We start from the raw sequence: 20,343 nt of genomic DNA, 5'->3' as shown, positions 1-20,343 counted from the left end.
TTTTCTAAATATACAATCACGTCATCTGCAAACAGAGACAATTTGACGTCCTCTTTTCCTAATTGAATACCCTTTAGTTCTTTCTCTTGCCTGATTGCCCTGGCCAGAACTTCCAATACTATGCTGAATAGGAGTGGTGAGAAAGGGCATTCTTGTCTTGTGCCAGTTTTCAAAGGAAATGGCCCATTCAGTATGGTCTTGGCTGTGGGTTTGTCACAAATATCTCTTATTATTTTGAGATACGTTCCATCAATACCTAGTTTATTAAGAGTTTTTAGCATGAAGTGCTGTTGAATTTTGTCAAACTCCCATTCACAATTGCTACAAAGAGAATAAAATACCTAGAAATACAACTTATAAGGGATGTGAAGGACCTCCTCAAGGAGAACAACAAACCTCTGCTCAAGGAGATAAGAGAGGACACAAACAAATGGAAAAACATTCCATGCTCATGGATAGGAAAAGTCAGTATCGTGAAAATGGCCATGATGCCAAAAGTAATTTATAGACTCAGTGCTATCCCCATCAAACTACCATTGACTTTCTTCACAGAATTGGAAAAAACTACTTTAAATTTCGTATGGAACCAAAAAAGAGCCCGCATAGCCAAGACAATCATAAGCCAAAAGAACAAAGCTGGGGACATCACGCTACCTGACTTCAAACTATACTACAAGGCTACAGTAACCAAAACAGCATGGTACTGGCACCAAAACAGAGATATAGACCAGTGGAACAGAACAGAGGCCTCAGAAATAACACCACACATCTACAACTATCTGATCTTTGACAAACCTGACAAAAACAAGCAATGGGGAAAGGATTCCCTATTTAATAAATGTTGAGAAAACTGGCTAGCCATATGCATAAAGCTGAAACTGGATCCCTTCCTTACACCTTAGATGAAAATTAACTCAAGATGGATTAAAGACTTAAACATAAGACCTAAAACCATAAAAATCCTAGAAGAAAACCTAGGCAATACCATTCAGGACATAAGCATGGGCAAAGACTTCATGACTAAAACACCAAAAGCAATTGCAACAAAAGCCAAAATTGACAAATGGGATCTAATTAAACTAAAGAGCTTCTGCACAGCAAATGAAACTATCATCAGAGTGAACAGGTTCCCTACAGAATGGAAGAAAATTTTTGCAATCTATCCATCTGACAAAGGGCTAATATTCAGCATCTACAAAGAACTTAAATAAATTTACAAGGAAAAAAAACAACCCCATCAAAAAGTGGGTGAAGGATCTGAACAGACACTTCTCAAAAGAAGACATTTATGCAGCCAACAAACATATGAAAAAAAGCTCATCATCACTGGTCACTAGAGAAATGCAAATCAATACCACAATGGGATACTATCTCATGCCAGTTAGAATGGTGATCATTAAAAAGTCAGGAAACAACAGATGATGGAGAGGATGTGGAGAAACAGAAATGCTTTTACACTATTGGTTGGAGTGTAAATTGGTTCAAACATTGTGGAAGACAGTATTGCGATTCCTCAAGGATCTAGAACTAGAAATACCATTTGACCCAGCAATCCCATTACTGGGTATATACCCAAAGGATTATAAACCATTCTACTCTAAAAACACATGCACACGCATGTTTTTTGTGGCACTGTTCACAATAGCAGAGACTTGGAACCAACCCAAATGCCCATCAATGATAGACTAGATAAAGAAAATGTGACACATATACACCATGGAATACTATGCATCCATAAAAAAGGATGAATTCATGTCCTTTGCAGGGACATGGATGAAGCTGGAAACCATCATTCTCAGCAAACTAACACAAGAACAGAAAACCAAACACCGCATGTTCTCATAAATGTGAGTTGGACAATGAGAACACATGGACACAGGGAGGGGAACATCACACACAGGAGCCTGTCAAGGAGTGGGAGGTAGGGGGAGGGATAGCATTAGGAGAAATATCTAATGTAGATGATGGGGGTTGATGGGTGCAGCAAATCACCATGGCCCATGTATACCTATGTAACAAACCTGCATGTTCTGCACATGTACCCCAGAACTTAAAGTATAATAATAAAAAAAAGATTGTGCTCAAATATGTCCATTTAAGAATGCAAAACCTTGTGTTACAATTAAGTATCTAGGCTTCATTCACTTAAAAGCAGAAGAATTTTCTTATTCATCAGTGTATACTTAACACTTAGCATGGGGCCAGGAATATTGTTAGGGTGAAAAAGATCTGTCTACATTTATTTATTTAATGAATAAATTAATCAGTGAGTGAACTGGAGGGCTTGGTACTCTAAAGGGCCCTATATGTGGCTGCAGGCATCAATGACAATTAAGAGGAAATGGGAAAAGTCATTTGTCCATGTTTTTTCAGCTTCATCACTCAATTCCTAATCTTCTGCTTCTACCAAGGGCCAGAGCCAAGATGGCTCACTGGTAAAGCCAAATAGTGCTTCACATCATTTTATTAATACATATACTGAAAACAAGCTTCCTATAATCCTAGAAAATGTTTGGAAATAGAACACTGTAGATTTAAATGGCTTTTTTTAAAACAGTTAGAATGAGAATGGGTGTATTCTTGGGGAAATAATCATGTCACAACAGCCTATTATTAGGTTAATGCAAAAGGAGTTGCAGTTTTTGCCATTACTTTTGCACCAAACTTATATTTGAAGGAGGGAGGGAGAAAAGGAGAGATGAAGGAAAGAATGAAAGGAGGAGAGGGAGGGGGAGAAGGAGGGAGAAACCGAAAGAAAATCTTTCAATAGCTTAGAAAACTATGGTTTTTAGAATTTATTGGAAAATTTTTAAAAAGTGCTGATGCCTCTGAATTGTGATGCATTTGATCTAGGGATAACCCTAGTGCCTGTTTATTTCCACAGCTAAACAGGTGATTCTAAAGTGCAACCAGGGTTGGGTACTAAGTTAGTTGTTCTAGATTCTTGGCCAAAAAGATTCTTGGCCATAAAGAAAACCCCAAGGGCAAAGATAATCCTCCACGTGGCATGACTGAGTTGAAAACTTCTCTCTATCCACTGAAAACCACCTCAGCTCTCAAAGAGGATGATGCGTCTGTGCCATTTGCTTTGCATGCTCAGTACCAATTAAAACCCAGCAGCCACAAACAGTGTGGTGCAGATGGGCACCATTTCTGGGGCAGATGGAAAGCTGTGGGCAAAGAGCCCACTGCCTGGGTTTTTAAAAAATTTCTGGCTGGACCATATTTCATATTTCTAATTCTTAGAAATTTTAAATATCCTTCTGCAATGCATCATAAAATAATTAAAGCAGATAAAATCTGGCATCTCTCTGGGTCTCCTGAGATACACTGTGTGTGTCAGGGGGCCGGGGAGATTGATCAGGCAACTAATCTGTTGAATGGGGAGCTAGGAATAGTTTCCATTGTTTTCATCAGCTGTGGCTTCTATTTTCTAAGTTAATTTAAGGTGTCTTTATGAGCACATAAGAGAAAGAGTCTGGGTGTTTTTTCTCCTGAGTTCACATTCCCAATTCCTACCATTCTTCACGTGGGAAATCCTTCACATTTACCAACACCACAAGTACAATGCATGCAACATCTGGAAAGGCCTGAAAATACAGTTCATATAAATTGGACACTTTAAGAAGAATCTTTTGTCTTTATCCTATTCTGACAAAAAAACTGCTACTCATCCCCATTAAGAAGTTTTCTTCATTTGAAAAAAGAGAAGAAGGAAGGTAGAAAGATAAATGAGAGAGAGAGAGAGAGAGAAGTGGGATGGTGTTGGGGGTGGGGAATCCAGGTTGTGCTGTTTGACAGTTAAGCAACTTTTGTGTCTTAATGTGCTGTGCTCTACCAGAATTAACAATCAAGGGTACACTAACCTGATGGGAGACATATGTAACTCCAAGAACTAGGAAACAAAAGCAAGGATTCAAAAATGTCACTATAGCCACAAAGAGTATTGAGAATGTGGCATAACAGTATGGTTGGGAGTTCCTAGTAGGAGAAGGGTGTGTGTCTAGGAATAAATTGCATCTTTGATTTCTTATATGTTCCTTATATACAGCAGGACTTGAGGCTTGGTTGTTTTTGACAAATTTCTTTTAAAATTAAATTCTATATGGTTATTTTATGTGTTAATTGTGGCAAAAACACTTATCATAAAATCTACTCTCTTACCAAATCTTTGAGTTAGGGTACATTATTTTTGACTATAGGTACAATGTTGTACAGCAGAGCTCTACTTATTTATCTTGCTTGACTAAAACTTAATGCTCATTGATTAGTAATGCTCCATGTTTCCCCCAGCTGCTGGTCATCACCATTCCACTCTTTGAGTCTATAAACTTGACTATTTTAAATACCTCATATACATGGGATCAAGCAGTAGTTGTCTTTCTGTGACTGGCTTATTTCATTTAGCATAATGTCCTCAAGGTTCATCTATATTATCACATATTGCAGACATGTTGTCATGTTCTGCCTTCTGTTTTTAATATTTTGACAATGCTTCCTGTATGATTTTATTTTTTAATTTTCATTTTAGGTTTGGAGGTACATATGAATGTTCGTTACATAGGTAAACTCATATCGTGAGTGTTTGTTGTCCAGATTATTTCATCACTCGTGAATTAAGTGCAGTAGCCAATAGTTATCTTTTCTGTTCCTCTCCCCACAGCCCTCCACCCTCAAGTAGACCCCAGTGTCAGTTGTTTCCTTCTTTGTGTTCATCAGTTCTCATCATTTAGCTCCCACTTATAAGTGAGAATATGCAGTATTTGGTTTTCTGTTCCTGCATTAGTTTACTAAGGATAATAGCCTCTAGCGCCATCCATATTCCCACAAAACACATGACCTCATTCTTTTTCATGGCTGCATCTGCCTTCTTTTTAAGGCAAAATATATTCTACTGTATGTATATACCACATTTTTTAAATCCATTCATCTGTTGACGGACACTTAGATTGTTTCCATATCTTGGCAATTGTGAATAGTGCTACAATGAATATAGGAGTACTCATTAGTTGATGCAGTTTTTTCCTAGCCTCGATGGTCTTTACAATTTGGCATGATTTTGCAGTGGCTGGTACCAGTTGTTCCTTTCCATGTTTAGTGCTTCCTTCAGGAGCTCTTTTAGGGCAGGCCTGGTGGTGACAAAATCTCTCAGCATTTGCTTGTCTGTAAAGTATTTTATTTCTCCTTCACTTATGAAGCTTAGTTTGGCTGGATATGAAATTCTGGGTTGAAAATTCTTTTCTTTAAGAATGTTGAATATCGGCCCCCACTCTCTTCTGGCTTGTAGAGCTTCTCCCAAGAGATCAGCTGTTAGTCTGTTGGGCTTCCCTTTGTAGGTAACCCGACCTTTCTCTCTGGCTGCCCTTAACATTTTTTCCTTCATTTCAACTTTGGTGAATCTGACAATTATGTGTCTTGGAGTTGCTCTTCTCGAGGAGTATCTTTGTGGCATTCTCTGTATTTCCTGAATCTGAATGTTGGCCTGCCTTGCTAGATTGGGGAAGTTCTCCCGGATAATATCCTGCAGAGTGTTTTCCAACTTGGTTCCATTCTCCCCGTCACTTTCAATCAGACATAGATTTGGTCTTTTCACATAGTCCCATATTTCTTGGAGGCTTTCTTCATTTCTTTTTATTCTTTTTTCTCTAAACTTCCCTTCTCACTTCATTTCATTCATTTCGTCTTCCATCACTGATACTCTTTCTTCCAGTTGATCGCATTGGCTCCTAAGGCTTCTGCATTCTTCACATAGTTCTCGAGCCTTGGCTTTCAGCTCCATCAGCTGCTTTAAGCACTTCTCTGTATTGGTTATTCTAGTTATACATTCGTCTAAAGTTTTTTCAAAGTTTTTAACTTCTTTGCCTTTGGTTTGAATTTCCTCCTGTAGCTCGGAGTAGTTTGATTGTCTGAAGCCTTCTTCTCTCAACTCGTCAAAGTCATTCTCCATCCAGCTTTGTTCCGTTGCTGGTGAGGAGCTGTGTTCCTTTGGAGGAGGAGAGGCGCTCTGCTTTTTAGAGTTTCCAGTTTTTCTGCTCTGTTCTTTCCCCATCTTTGTGGTTTTATCTACTTTTGGTCTTTGATGATGGTGATGTACAGATGGGTTTTTGGTGTGGATGTCCTTTCTGTTTGTTAGTTTTCCTTCTAACAGACAGGACCCTCAGCTGCAGGTCTGTTGGAGTTTGCTAGAGGTCCACTCCAGGCCCTGTTTGCCTGGGTATCAGCAGCGGTGGTTGCAGAACAGTGGATTTTCGTGAACCGCGAATGCTGCTGCCTGATCGTTCCTCTGGAAGTTTTGTCTCAGAGGAGTACCCAGCCATGTGAGGTGTCAGTCTGCCCCTACTGGGGGGTGCCTTCCAGTTAGGCTGGGGTCTGTTGTGGGGTGGGGGGAGGGGGGAGGGATAGCATTAGGAGATTTACCTAATGCTAAATGACGAGTTAATGGGTGCAGCACACCAGCATGGCACATGTATACATATGTAACTAACCTGCACGTTGTGCACATATACCCTAAAACTTAAAGTATAATAATAAAAAAAATAATAATAATAATAAATAAATAAATAAGAAAATCACGCAGACTAAAAAAAAAACAAAACTCAGGAGTACTAACATCTATTAAATATCCTGATTTCAATTCTTTTGGATAAATACCCCAAAGTGGGATTGCTGAATCATATGGTAGTTTTATTTTTAAATTTTTGAATAACCTACATATATTTTTTCATAGCAGCTGTATAATTTTTCATTCCTGTTAACAATGTATGAGGGTTCCAATTTCTCCACATACTCACCAACACTTGTCTTATTTTTTCAATAATAGCCATCCTGAAAGGTGTGAGGTGATCTCTCACTGTAATTTTGATTTGATACAATTTTCCACCCCAGCAGAATCACGCATATCAACCACTGTGGAAAGTGGTATCTGTGCAAAGATGCATGCTCATTATGTCTGATTTTACTGGTTTAAACACCAGCAAAGTAGTGTGGCTTGTATTTTCCTTATGCTATGGTTAGATATTTTTTGTATTTGTAATAGTTTTTTTGCTTTTTTAAGTATAAATGAGAGGGGAAACAGGTGCACTTCAGACCATGGCTCTTTGGTAAAAAGTAAGGGAAAGTCTGTGATTCTGTAAAGAAATCTGTGGAGCATTCCCAGGTGTGTCAAGCTAAGACTAGATATTATAGTGGTTAGCCTAAGAATTGGACCTATGAAAGCCATATCAGAGGGAAGAATGAATCAGTCAAGGCAACTATGATGGCTATCTCATGTCTGTTCTACCTGGCAAATGGCTGCCTTTACAGTAACAGCACCAGATTTTCTTCTGTGAGGCATCACTTTCTTACTCACAGTTCTTGTGGTTTAGGTGGTCTTGACTATGCTTTCGACATGTGGCTCAGTCTCAGCCAATCACAGCATCTTATCACCCTAGCCTTGGTGACAGACTTAGAGTTAAGCACGTTACCCAACGAGAGTCAAGCCTATGACTTTTGTTTAAACTGTGGCAAAGGAGAAGTGGGGATGGAGCTATGAGTCTATAAATCTGGATTCTCTAGAAAACACATTGCTGCCATGAGGGAAAAGCTACCTAAGAATGGAGCCAAGCTGAGTGATAGAAAGAGACCAGAATCCAATATAAGTGCCTTGAAATCCATTTGTGTCTGAGAAGCTGAATCTATCCTTAGACTTTTCAGATACATTAGTCAGAAATATTCTTTTTTCTTAAGCGACTTTTTGTGGGACTTTTGGCCACTTAAAACAAAAAGTGTCTTAATTGAAAAAAATTAATGGGTCTTTAGGTACTGTACTATGTACACATAATTCTGAGAGAATAGCTTTGCCTGTTTCAGTGAAGTCCTAATTCTACCAGGACTGAACTAAATTTTGCAACCCATAATTGGGCCAGGGGATGGGAATACTGCATATCCCTGACAACACAAGTCAGGATGTGTAGAAGAGGCATGAGCTTCATAGAGGCAGAATATTATAAAAGAGCCATGAGTTTGACAAATGTTATGAAACAAGATAAATACAGAAATCAAGGCTTATCCTAAGAGCATAAGCCAGATGAGTTCAAGAGCTGCAGATATAAACAGAGATGCAGAGGACATATCAAGAATGAGCACTAGGTAATTGAAAGAGGATTAGAGACCAATAAATCACTGAAATATGAATGGGATAAGGGCAGGGGCACATGAAAATACTGACATGATTTTTTGGTTATGGTAATATTCCTACATAAGTTCTTTCTCTGTGATGCTTTGTGCTGTTTACTTGGCTTCTGAAAAAAATTTGGTTATCTCGTATGCTAATTTGAAATATTTTTATTTGATCTACATAGTATTCCTATGAACTAGTGACCATCCATGTCAAATATACTTTTGGGAATGACCAGAAGGCCTAAAACTCTAACTATGCAAAAGAAACTTCAGTGGGAAATTTAGGTTGGTGCATAATTAGGCTAGGAACAGATTGTTCATTACCTTCACAGTAGAATTCAGCAGCTTGTCCACTCAGTAGAATGGATTTCTTTAAAAATAATGTTTCTCAGTAGTACCATGGGCAACAAGGTATTTAGTAGACTCAGAGTAGAAAGGAGCAAAAAGGGAGCTCTCATTGCCTATGGCAATATTCTACCTACATTTATCTTCCCTCATCCTTTGCAAGCACCGACCTCCGATTTCTGTAAAAAACCATTGACTACAGGCCATTCACCACTGGGATCCCTGAGATCACTCAATTGGCTCTGCTCTGGTCAAGCATGATAGACACATACTATCCATGCATAATACTCTGAAAAGGGAACTGGAAAATATCGTTTGGTGCCTTAGGTGGTATATCACCTTTTAAGTGCCATCCCAGATCTTTCTTACCTGTCTCTGGAATCCTCAGCCATGTGTTCTGCACCAGCTGTGCCAAAGGATGGGCTCCTCTGACCTCGCATGGGCACGGTGCAACAATGTCTCACCCCAGGCCTGTACAATGTGCCTCTCTCCTCCTGCCCTGGGGCATCCCTGTTAACTTTGGGTATGACATGCCATAAGACCCAGAAGGCTAGTTAATGTTGGCAGGATGAGTATTTGATAAATGAGGAGATAAAAGCCAGTGTATAAATTCATTTATCTGCTGTATAAACTGTCCTGGATGTAGTTCATTTGATCTTTTGAAGATGGTCCTGAGAGAGCCAACAATCTCCTGTTTACTACTACCTGATGGTCTGCATGGTAATGATGGCAGCGGCAGCCTGTGCGAAGCAGCCGCTGTCATGACGCTGGCTGCAGTGGGGTACAGGAGTAGGTCGCGGGTCCTTAGGTACAGACTCTGAGGTGGGCAGCCCCTGGAACCTGCCCCTGGGAGCGCCCCCGGAACCTGCTGCCCTGAGAACCCACCCCTGGGAGCCCCGGGAATAGGGCTAGGCCGAGCCACCCGCTGGAGGGAGAGTAGGGAGGTCAGGCACAGAAAATGGGCAGAGAGGGTCCCCAAGACAGAGCTGGGCCCAGGGTGGTGCCGCGCTTGCACGCTGAGCGTGGGGGCCGGGCCCGAGACGTGGAGCTGGGGCCCCGCTTCAGGGGCCCAGGGTAAGAAGTGGGAGTGGCACCCACTTCGAGGACCTACCCAGTGACATGACCACTGCGCCCAACTCGCCGATGGCGCCAAGTTCCTGCGCCTCAGGAAGAGGCTGTGTATGGGGCCGCCTGAGACCGTACCCCCAGGACCTGCCTCACATTAAGGTGACTGCTAAGCCAGACAATCCTGATGGTCAGGCCCCGTGCCTGCCATCTGCTCCTGGAGGCGCCCCCTCACCCCAGGCATGGCCGTCAGCTGGCGACGCGGTACTGAGGCAGGGGGCGTGTCCTGTTCATTGGAGAGTTTCAGCCCAGTGGGTGAACCAGACACACTGTTCAAGGGGGCAGGAGTTAGTAAGCAGGACGAGGGGGAGCCCCGGGCCGCCCCTGGGCACTAGGGCCACAGGGAGAACTCATGACATCACCCCTGCCCCAGTCGTAGGCCCAGGCCCAGTGAGGACATGAAGCCCCCGCCTCAGGCTGCAAGGAGGCGCTATCGGGGCTGCATGCTCCATGGAGCTGGTGGGACCTAGAGACAGGCGAGAGATCCGCCCCTTCCAATTTGGAGCAAGAGCTTCTAGGGTGCAGCTGCAGCTGCTGCAGGGTGGCTGCAGACCCAGGCATCTCTGCGCTCTTGGGGGCCCAGGAGGATCCCCTTGCCCCCGGCAGGCTGGGAAGTTCCTGCTGCTGCTGCCTGGCTTCTCCCCGCTGTTGGTGTCCACTTTGATCTTGGAGCTAAGTTGGGGCCGGCGCTGTTGCAGTCTGGCCAGGTGTGCACACGATTGCGGCAGTGCTGACACACCAGCCCCCTGCCACCTCGACCTCCTCTAGACTTTGGGCTCTGACAACCATGAAAGGGAGGCTTAGCGGTGGCTGAGGACAGCCCAGCACTGGCCTGCAGGCGCCCCTTGGCATGAAGGCATGAACAGTGGCTGGAGGCAGACAGGCTCCTGGGCAGAAGGGGGCGGATCCCCGGTGAAGCCTCACCTTCAAGCCAGGGAGGGGCAGAAACCTGAGCGCTGGGCCGCCAGTCACCCTGACCTGAGGGGAACTTGTGGTGCTTTGCTTTTCCCTGGGTGGGCCCATAGCCACCTGTGGACCAATCAGCACGCACTTCCTCCCCTCTGAGTCCCATAAAAACCTGGGATTCAGCCAGACTCGAAGGGAGGATGGAGAGACAACTGGATGAACAGCTGCAGAGAGGAGCTACCCTCTCTGCTAAGAGCTTAACCCTCTTCCGGACACCCTGGGTACAGAGAAGCGCTACCCACTGTGGGTCTCCTCTGAGCTGTTCTTTTGCTCAATAAAGCTCCTCTTCGTTTTGCTCACCCTCCACTTGTCTGAATACCTCATTCTTCCTGTATGCAGGACAAGAACTCAGGACTCGCCATTCAGGGCTAAAAGAGCTGTGACACAAACATGGCTGAAACACACCCTTTGCTCTCCATTTTGCAGGCAAAAAGAAGAGAAGGGCTGCAGCCCTTCGGGGATCCCAGACCTGGGAGCTCCTTGAGCCAGGTCTGTGACTCCCTCTTTAGGGCCCTGCAGTTTCTGGAAGGCTCTAAGCTTCTGGGCACTACTGTGTTCCCCAGTGCCAGCCGTGGAAGCTGCTTGTAATGCACCTGGTCCAGCTGTGGCCTTGCAGGGAGCCGTTGCCACTGCTGGCACCTGGAGCTGCCTGTCCTACAGCAGCAGTTGGCATGCCTGGCTATGCGCAGAGACCGGACCCCATGCTTGCTCACACACCCCTTGCCACTCCGCACCTGGCTTGCCCTTGGCATCCTGGGTTCCAGGCTGGTAGTGTGAGCTGAATGCAGCCTGCCAGGCTGAGTAGGCAGAACCAAGCTAAACTTAGTCAAAGGTGCCACTGGCCACAGAGGTTTCTGGCTGGTGAAGCAACACCCCAAGGATCTCATAATTATAATGCACCTTTGCACTAGCACTCTCCTCATTCCCTGCCTCATTCTTCTTTCTCCCAATTCTTGTTTCACTAGAAATACACTTCTTAATAAAGTTGTAGTATATAAGCTTCACCTATATACTCTGTTGCCCAGGCTGGAGTGCAGTGGTGCAATTTTGGCTCACTTCAACCTCCGTCTCCCAGGTTCAAGTGATTCTCTCTGCCTCAGCTTCCCAAGTAGCTAGTACTAGAGGTGCCTGCTACCACACCCAGCTAATTTTTGTTAGTAGAGACAGGGTTTCACCACGTTGGCCAGCCTGGTCTCAAACTTCTGACCTCAGGTGATCCAACCACCTTGGCCTCCCAAAGTGCTGGGATTACAGCACTTTGCGCCATTGCGCCGAGCCTTTCATCACAATTTCTAACGGTCTTGCCTATGGTTAATTAGGATGCAGTAAAGGTAGAAGGTGAAACATTGGGCTTTATGGCAACTGTGTGCTTGAAATTTTGGAGCAATGATAATTACATGAATTGAGGAGTAGGCAAGCCTCTGTTGACAGCACTGCAAGCTTTGCAAAAAGAAAATTTTAATCTCAGAGCAGCCAACTCCCAACTTAAGACACACTGTGAAATCCAGAGGGGCTTTCTAGCAGATTTAAAGAAATTCCTATCTCTTTGGTGCTCCAAGGCCTGCTGTGCTGAAAATCATGTATAGAATTTGACAAGTAGAAGCCACATCTTTGGAACTGAAACTGTCCCATCCCCCTACTCCAAATAAGAGAGTAAAACGGTAATAGTGGAAGAGCTGCAGAGGAGATTGGACATGCACTCTTGACAGGTCTTATGTATTAAAATTGTGGCCCCAACAGGGAAAGGGTATGGCCCTGAGACCTGGGGTTGGGATAATAGGGTGGGCAAAGCAGAGAAGCCTGAAATCTTTCCAATTCCCCTGAATCTTTCAAGCCAGCAGAGGCAGAATTCTTTCCCCTTTTGCCAGAGGAAAACAGCCTTGCTTAAAGACTATGCAACAACTTCTCCAAAAGCCTGTGCCTTGAAAGATGATTTTACTCTCTTCAAGATCTGCCTCATGATCACTCATTGCCTTCAGGCTAATAGTTCCTCATCGCTGTCAGGCCAGTAACTCAAGCACAGCCAGAGCAATAAACACAATTCGTATTCCAGAAGGAGGTAATTTACATACCTAAAAAACTGCAGAAGCCAGATAATATTTTCTGCTAAGAACTAGGAAATATTGTATTAGAGTAGATTTTAAGTCCACAAAGAGGGCAGAATGTAAATGAGGAGAGAGTGCAACTCATTGAAATGGGGCTCTCATAGATTCAGTGTTCTAACAAGACACCAGAAGCCAGTCCTAATAATCCACTGGATGTCACTTTGAAGCTTGGTCATCATGATGGCCTGCAGTCAATGAGGTGGAGATTTCAGAACTTCTGCTGCATTGAGGAAGGAGTCAGAAGGCTCAGGGACATGGAAATTCTAGATGGATTGACTATGGAATACCTAAGAACATTCAACCTGACTGTTTTCTCAGAGCACAGGAAACTTTCCTTTTACAAGGTAATAGGGAAAAAACTGGTTAGGTAACAGTGGCATCTTTGAGAGCCTTAGAGTAGTTGTCCTTGCTAGATGAAAGATGGCTAGGTGGTGTGGCCATTAAATTGTGCTCTGAATGAATACAATTTGGATGACATTTCAGAATGTCAGAGCAGGAAAGCAGTAATCATCTGGCCTAGGCAAGAATGGCATAATTACTGTGTAAAAAGCTAGGGTAGAGTAGCAATCGGGCACCTTGACCTACAAGAACCTTTGGTGTTAATAGATCCTAGTGTTACTAGACAGGTAAAATAGATGGAAAGTCAGCTAGGATAGTGCTAAATTTGTATAACAAAAAATGGCTAGCTCATGAGCAGAAGGATGATGTCAGCTGTCACAATGGAAATATTAAGTTCCAGATCCAAGTGGTCCAGACTTAAGTAGAGTCCCAGTCCTCTTGAGGAAGGACCCTCACTGCCACCACAAGCACACACAGTAAACATTCCCCACTCCTTCTCCAGAGAGACCAGGGTTTCTATGACAAAGCAACCGTGATGAAGGAAGGATACCTCGATTTTTTGAGAAATGTTAGATGAGAAGTTTGAGCTGATATTGATACAAAAAAATCTAGAATGCCTCTGGTTAGTGAAGGCTGTGGAGGATAGGTAGTAAGTGGAGTTTTGGACCAAGTCCGTCTCACAGTGTATCCACTTGTTTCATGCAAGCCCTATGATTATTTTCCTGGTCTCTGAATATGTAATTGGGATAGATATATTCAGCATCTGGAAGAACCCTACACCACGGGTAACCTGGCCCATGAAGAAAGGACTATTATGGTAGAAACGTACAAGCAGAGGACTCATCCCTGAAATTTCATCATCTCCAGGTAGGTAAAATTATCTTCTTCAATTTATGCATTGAAATTAATCTCAGGGAGATTAAATTAACTTGGCTAAGGCTTTATGGTTGGTAATTGACAGAACCAAGAATTAAACATAGTTCCATCTGGATCTAGAGTCTGAATCATCTGGCTTTTAACTACTACCTATCTTGTTTATGCTTTTATTTTCTATAACTGTAATAAATGTAAAAAACAGTCTAGTTTAGTCTCAAGCTTCTTGACAATATTTGGCTGCACCACTTAATTGATCCTATGTATATATTTTTCTTCATATGAGAATCTATTTAAAATTGTATCTATAGGCTTTGGCGTAAAACCCCTGAGCCAACAATTTTCAATAATGCCACAGGTACCCATCACATTAAGAAGAATTACAGTTGGGAATGATGATTCTTTATGATGGGCCTTACTCTCAGGAGATAATTCCCATCACATTAATTAATGGGGCCCAAGGAATCATCATATAAAAGAAAATTATTATTTTTATAGGTGACTGCTACTAGCATCAGAATGTAATAATTTGGTCTACTAAGAGAGAGCCTCATAATTGGTTATTTGGAAAGGATAAAGTTATATGATTATTCCAGACTGTATACTAAGATGAATTTCAGAGTTAAATGCAAATTTTAAAAAATGTTACATGGAAAAGTAAAAACTTTAAAAAAGGAAGTTAATATCCAATTCATGGGGGAGAGGGAGGGGGAGCCAAAAAATTACAAAGGAAAATAAAGAAACAAGAAAAGATAATTATTGGTTGATCCAGCTACATAAAAAGTTTAAGTTGTTTTGTGGTCAAAACTATCACAAATAAAATCACAAAGCAAGCTGGAAATTCTGAAGAAAATACGACAGTCTTAATGTCCTTAACATAGACAGAATTTTTACAAATCAATGCATTTGTCTTCTAATCATCAAAAATGTCTGCAGCAACTACTGTTAGCCAGGATGGATGATGGGGCTACAGAAGTAAACGAAGCAGCCACACTTAGGGAACTTGTAGTCTCATGGGGGAGATAGACAATAAATAAGTAAAAACATATAATATGATATATGGTGATACGTGGTATAAAGAAAAATGAATTGAGAAGTGTGGTACAGGCTTGCAGGAGGTAAGAGACTGCAGTTTGTAATTAATAGAAGGTTTCTCTGGGACGGTGGCATGTGAGCAAAGACCTGCAGGAGGTGAGAAAAGCCACTGGATTGTCTGTGTCTTGGGCAGAGTGAATGTCAGGGAGGCAGGAGCATGCCTGGTTTGTTCCAGGGAAAGCAAGGAGGTCAGCCATGGAGGCCAGAGGGCAGACAGAGTGAGAGAAGAAGTAGTAGGAGACAGAGTCAGAGGGGTAGCAGGGTAGGAACTAGATCATGTACGGTCTTCCCAATCATTATGAGAACTTTGGCTTTCACTATGCAGAAACAGGGAAGCCACTAGAAGACTTTACACAGTGAAATAATATAATCTGAATTATGTTTCATCAAGAGCATGGTTGTTGTTTAAAAAGAGGATTTAAGTTAGAAGGCTATTGCCAAGACTGTAGTAGATACAGGGGTGTTTTGTTTTGCAAAGGTGGGCAGTGGGGAGATGGTGAGGATCAGTAGCTTGCATTTAAGCATGTTAATTTTGAGATGCCCAATAGACATCCAAGTGGAGTTGTCAACAGCCAGTTGGACATCCAAGTCTGTGGTTCTGGGCAGAGGTCTGGGCTGGAGTTCTAACTATGTGAGTTGTAGACAGAAAGATGGTATTTATAGCCAAGAGACAGAATGAGATCAAGTAAGACAGTGAGTGTTGACAGAAAGGGGAAGACATGTAAGAAAGAAACCTGGAGTCACTCCAACGTCAAAGATTTGGGCCATGAGGAAGAATCAGAAAAGGAGACTGAGAAGTAGGGGCCAGAAAGGTAGGAGAAAAACCAGGTTCAGGCTTCAGAAGTGGAGCAAAGAGAGAGTCAACTGTGTCAAGTGCAGATAATAGGAAAATCAGGTGAGGACTGAAAACTGATTGCATCTGATGATCTTGTTTAGCCAGTTAGTTGTTCCTTAATCTCTCAGCTGAGAGATCTCACCCAAACTTATTTTTTGCACCACTCCCCACCCCGCCCCCAGCGTACATATCCACTTCTTTGCTTCTTCTGACAGAAATCATGCAAGCATTCACCACCTGTTTCCTAGATCAAAGCAACAAGATACTCAAATGCCAGTCATCTAATGCAGAAACCTCACAAAGGGAGAGGAATTAGAAGGAAAGCAAAGGCTGTGAATTTTGATAACTATATATTTTTAAAAATATTTTTATGTTTGTTGACTAAAAATAATCGTTCAAATGCACCAGCTATCAAAGAAATACAGATTAAAAATAAACTGGCCACCATTTTTTTTGCAAATCAAATTGGCATTTTAAAAAGCATATCCCGTATGGGCAAGAGTTAGCAGACATTCCCAAATACCACTGGTGGAAGTGTTAATTGGTAAAACTTTTCTAGAGGGCAATTTGGCAATATATAAGAATAATTTTTTATAAGTTCCTCCTTCACATTTTTTGGTCCAGTAATTCTGCTTTTAGCAATTTATCATATGGAAATAATCAGAATGTACACCAAAATTTATATGAAAGGAGGTTCACTTTACTGTTGTGTCTTATAGAATTTAGGATATAGAATTCTATAGGATTCTATATTCTTACAGAATATTGAAACCTTGGTGTGGTTTGTTATAGAATCTATAGGACTAAAATGGCAATTCAAATAATTTAATATTCAACATTGAAACTTGAGTTAATCAATTATGAGTCACAAAAGAAATACTCTTCAGCCAAAAGTATGTAAATGGTATGAAAACATGTCAACAAAGTATTGTGAAAGTAAAAAAAAAAAAAAAAACCAAGCTATAAAATGGTACTTATGATTCTGTTTTTGTAAAGAAAGGATAGAAAAACCGGAAATATATCACCTACCATCTTAATAATTATTTTCATGCATGTTTGGGCATACTGAAGTTTTTATTCATTCAGAAACATTTACTGAGAGCCTACCCTGTGGCAGGCACTGTTCTTGGTGCTTGGGATACATCAGTGGAAACTGACAGCACTGCTGACCTTGCAGTGCTTACATTTTATCAAGAGGGATACAGACCATAGATAATAATAGGAAGGGGTTATATATCTTTTAGGATGCTGTAAGTGTTAGAGGAAAAACACAGAATTGAAAAAGAAGTGTTGGGTGTGGTATGGGTACAGTTTAAAATAGGATGGTCAGGGTAGATCTCATTGAGAAGGTGGCATTTGACAAAGACTTTATGGAGTTAAAGGAATTGACCATGTGAACATTCAGGAAAAAGTATTCAAAGTAAAAAAAAAAACAAAAAACTGCAAATGCGAAGGCCCTACTTAGGAGCATGCCTGATGTGTCTGAGGATCAGCACACAGGCCTGTGCAGCAGGAGCCAAATGAACATGGTAGTAGGAAATGAGACTAGAGAGTACCTAGGAGCCAGACTATGGAGAAGCTCCTGCGAGGCTTTGGCTCTGTTGAGAAGAGACAGGTAAGAAGCTATTGCAGTAATCTAGATGAGAGATGATGGTGTTGAGAAAAAGAGGAAACAGTGAATATAATAAAAATTGGTGTGATTCTAGATATATTTTGAAAATAGAACCAATAAAATTACTTGATGGTTTGGATTCAGGAGATAAAGAGAGGCCTTCAAAGTTCTTGGCTTGAATGATAGAGAGGATAAAGTTGTTATCAACTGAGACAGAAAAACTATGAGTACAGTAGGTTTTGGGTAGAAATTGGGAGATCAGAAGTTGAATTTTGCACACGGTAAATATCTGCAAGGGGGGAAACATCCAGGAGGCAGTTGGCTAGGAAAATACGAAGTTTGGAGGATACATCTGCAGTGGAGAGGGACACTTGGGAACCATTAGCCTATGGATGGTATTTGTAGTTATGAGAATGGGTGAGTTCACCAAGTGAGCCTGCACAGAGAAGAGGTCCAAACACTGCATCTTGGGGCACTCCAACATCAGGGTCTTATGGAGACAAGTAACAGTGAAGGGATAGCTGGTTGAGAAAGTTCCAGCAAGGGAGGAGAAAAATCAAAAGATCATGGGGCAAAAAGAGTGTTTCAAATGATGCCGGTAAGTTAAATAAGTTGAGAAATGACAGTTGATCACTGGAATTAGCAAAGTGGAGGTCAGGGCACTGGTGACCTCGAAAAGAGTGGTTTTGGAGAAATGGCTCCAGTGAGAAATGGAAGGGGGGAGTTGGACACTGAGTATAGACAACTCTTTTGAGGAATTTTGCTGAAAGGGGCTTAGAGAATCGGCCATGGCTGACTGGGAAAGCGACATCCAGAGAAGATTGTTTTCGTTTTTGTTTCTGTTTTTCATTTTTAGATGCAATAAATAGCAGCATGTTGGTATGTGGTGGAAGTCTGAGCCAAACCACTGTGATCATTAATATCCTCAAGTTAGTAAGATGGCAGCAGATGGTATGGCTGGAAGGTCACACAAGGACTGCCTGGACAACAAACCTCTAGTTTGTTGGTCTGGTCTATTCTGCTGCTTAAAATTCGTAACCCTTTCATCTCTGCATTTCCTCAGGAGGTCATAATTAAAATGTAATCATTCAGGGTCAGCATAAACTCACAGAGCAATGATCATTAAGGTAAAAGCTCCCCAACCATCCCCCTTCCCCAACCGACACATATATACACCAAGAAGCCATTCACCCCCACGGGAAAGCCTGTGGCTTAGAATCTCAGAATTGCAGATTCAACAAAACCACAAAATGCCCTGAATCTGTGCTAGGAAAGCCTATTTTGCCAAAAAAATAGAAAGAAAAATCAGCCATTTAACCCCACTCCTCAAAGAGCTTAGTAGCCCAGGAAACCAAAGTACCTCTTATTTGCTGTCCCTTCTCTAGGATTACAAAGAGAAAACCCAAGAAATCAACTTTGGACCTCTTTGTATTATAAGGCCCTGTATACCTCAGACCAAAGTCAAACCTTAAATTTGAGGATCCCGACCTCCCTGCAGGCCATGCCTGTGCTCCCACACATGTAACATTCCAACAAGGATGATATCTGCTCTCTTTCTCCCTCCCATTCTCCTTCCTTCCTTCTTCTTGTAAAAACCAGTTCTCACAAAGGAATTCCAGAAACAACGGTAGTTTAAAACTGGCAGGAGCTTTTGTATCAGTTCCCATTTTACACATAAAGAAATTCAATCTCAGAGAGGTGAGGTGGGTGTAAAAGCCAACTGCCAATTAAAACTCCAAAAAGGTTTGATCAACTCATTTATCAGGTGTACTGATTGATATGCTCTCTGACAAAGTCAAGTCCTAACAGAAGCCATTGCCCTGAGTCAAAGAAGTGGATGGTGAAAAATGGGAAGAGAGCAACAGCAGGTAGGGGAGGATATTGTTTTAGCAGCAGGATAGCTTTCCGGATGTTTGATGTTGCATGAACGGCTCCTTGATTCACCTGTCTCTGATTTATGAGTAGTGGTCTCAATTGGGGGTGATTTTGACCTGCAAGGGGACATTTGGCAATGTCTCGAGGGCATTTGTGGTTGTCACAACTCTGGGGGGAAGATGGTCCTGATATCTAGTAGGTAGAGACCAGGGATGCTGCGAAACATTCTACAGTGTACGGGATAGGTGCCTCACTGCCACCGCCTACCCTCCCCCCACCCAACAACAGGCATATGACCCCAATTAGCAATAGTTTTAAAAACTCTGGTTCACTTTGAAGGAAAAGGAAGGGAGGAGAAAAGAACCTTACCAAAAACTGGCTCTGGAGAAGTGTTCCACATAGAGCTGTTCATCAGAAAAAGGGGCCAAGTGGATGTCGCTGAATGTCGGGAACATCATTCCTAATGAGCAAAACACAACAGACCCAGAAGTCAGCTTCTATTGCTTTCTGATTGAAGGCTATACTCACCTGCCACCTGAGACCAATTCCATTCTTTTGCTTCAGTTATGACACGACGGCATAAAATATAATTTTGTCTCAATGCAAGCATAAAAAATTAGGCAGAAGAGTAGAGGGGCTATAGAAAAGAATATCAAAGCAAGTCACAAAGCAATACAATGATAAAAGCTTGTAGAGACTTAGGCAAGCTGTTTAACCTGGCACTTGCCTTCTCAGCTACTGGCTTTTTTTTTGCCTTTCTGTATGTCCTATGAATTCTGGATACGTTTATTTATTTATTTAATCTCTTCTTTATTGTAACAATAATTTAGCTTTAAAAATAATCACAATCCCATTCTCCCGTCACATTATTATTCTCATTCTCAGACTTTGTCCATGTAGAATCAGATCGACCACCTGTCTTCTTAGGTGCTGTTGGGATTTATGTTTTTATGGATGCTCACCAATCTTCATGCTGGGAAATACACATTTGTGCTTATTTCTTGGCATCCACAATC

The 20,343-nt window shown here is 42.0% G+C and overlaps 1 protein-coding gene across 1 annotated transcript in view; it reads right to left on the bottom strand.

Moving 5' to 3' along the window:
• Nucleotides 1-20,343, bottom strand: part of LOC129043472 (histone-arginine methyltransferase CARM1-like) — a 322,921-nt gene that overhangs the window by 80,219 nt on the left and 222,359 nt on the right. Inside the window, 1 exon segment of the mRNA XM_063650130.1 lies at nt 19,697-19,787. Coding sequence (XP_063506200.1) covers nt 19,697-19,787 — 91 coding nt within the window.

The sequence above is a fragment of the Pongo pygmaeus genome, chromosome 13 (genome assembly GCF_028885625.2).
Source record: "Pongo pygmaeus isolate AG05252 chromosome 13, NHGRI_mPonPyg2-v2.0_pri, whole genome shotgun sequence".
Taxonomy (NCBI): domain Eukaryota; kingdom Metazoa; phylum Chordata; class Mammalia; order Primates; family Hominidae; genus Pongo; species Pongo pygmaeus.
This window is presented reverse-complemented; position numbering and strand designations above follow the sequence as displayed.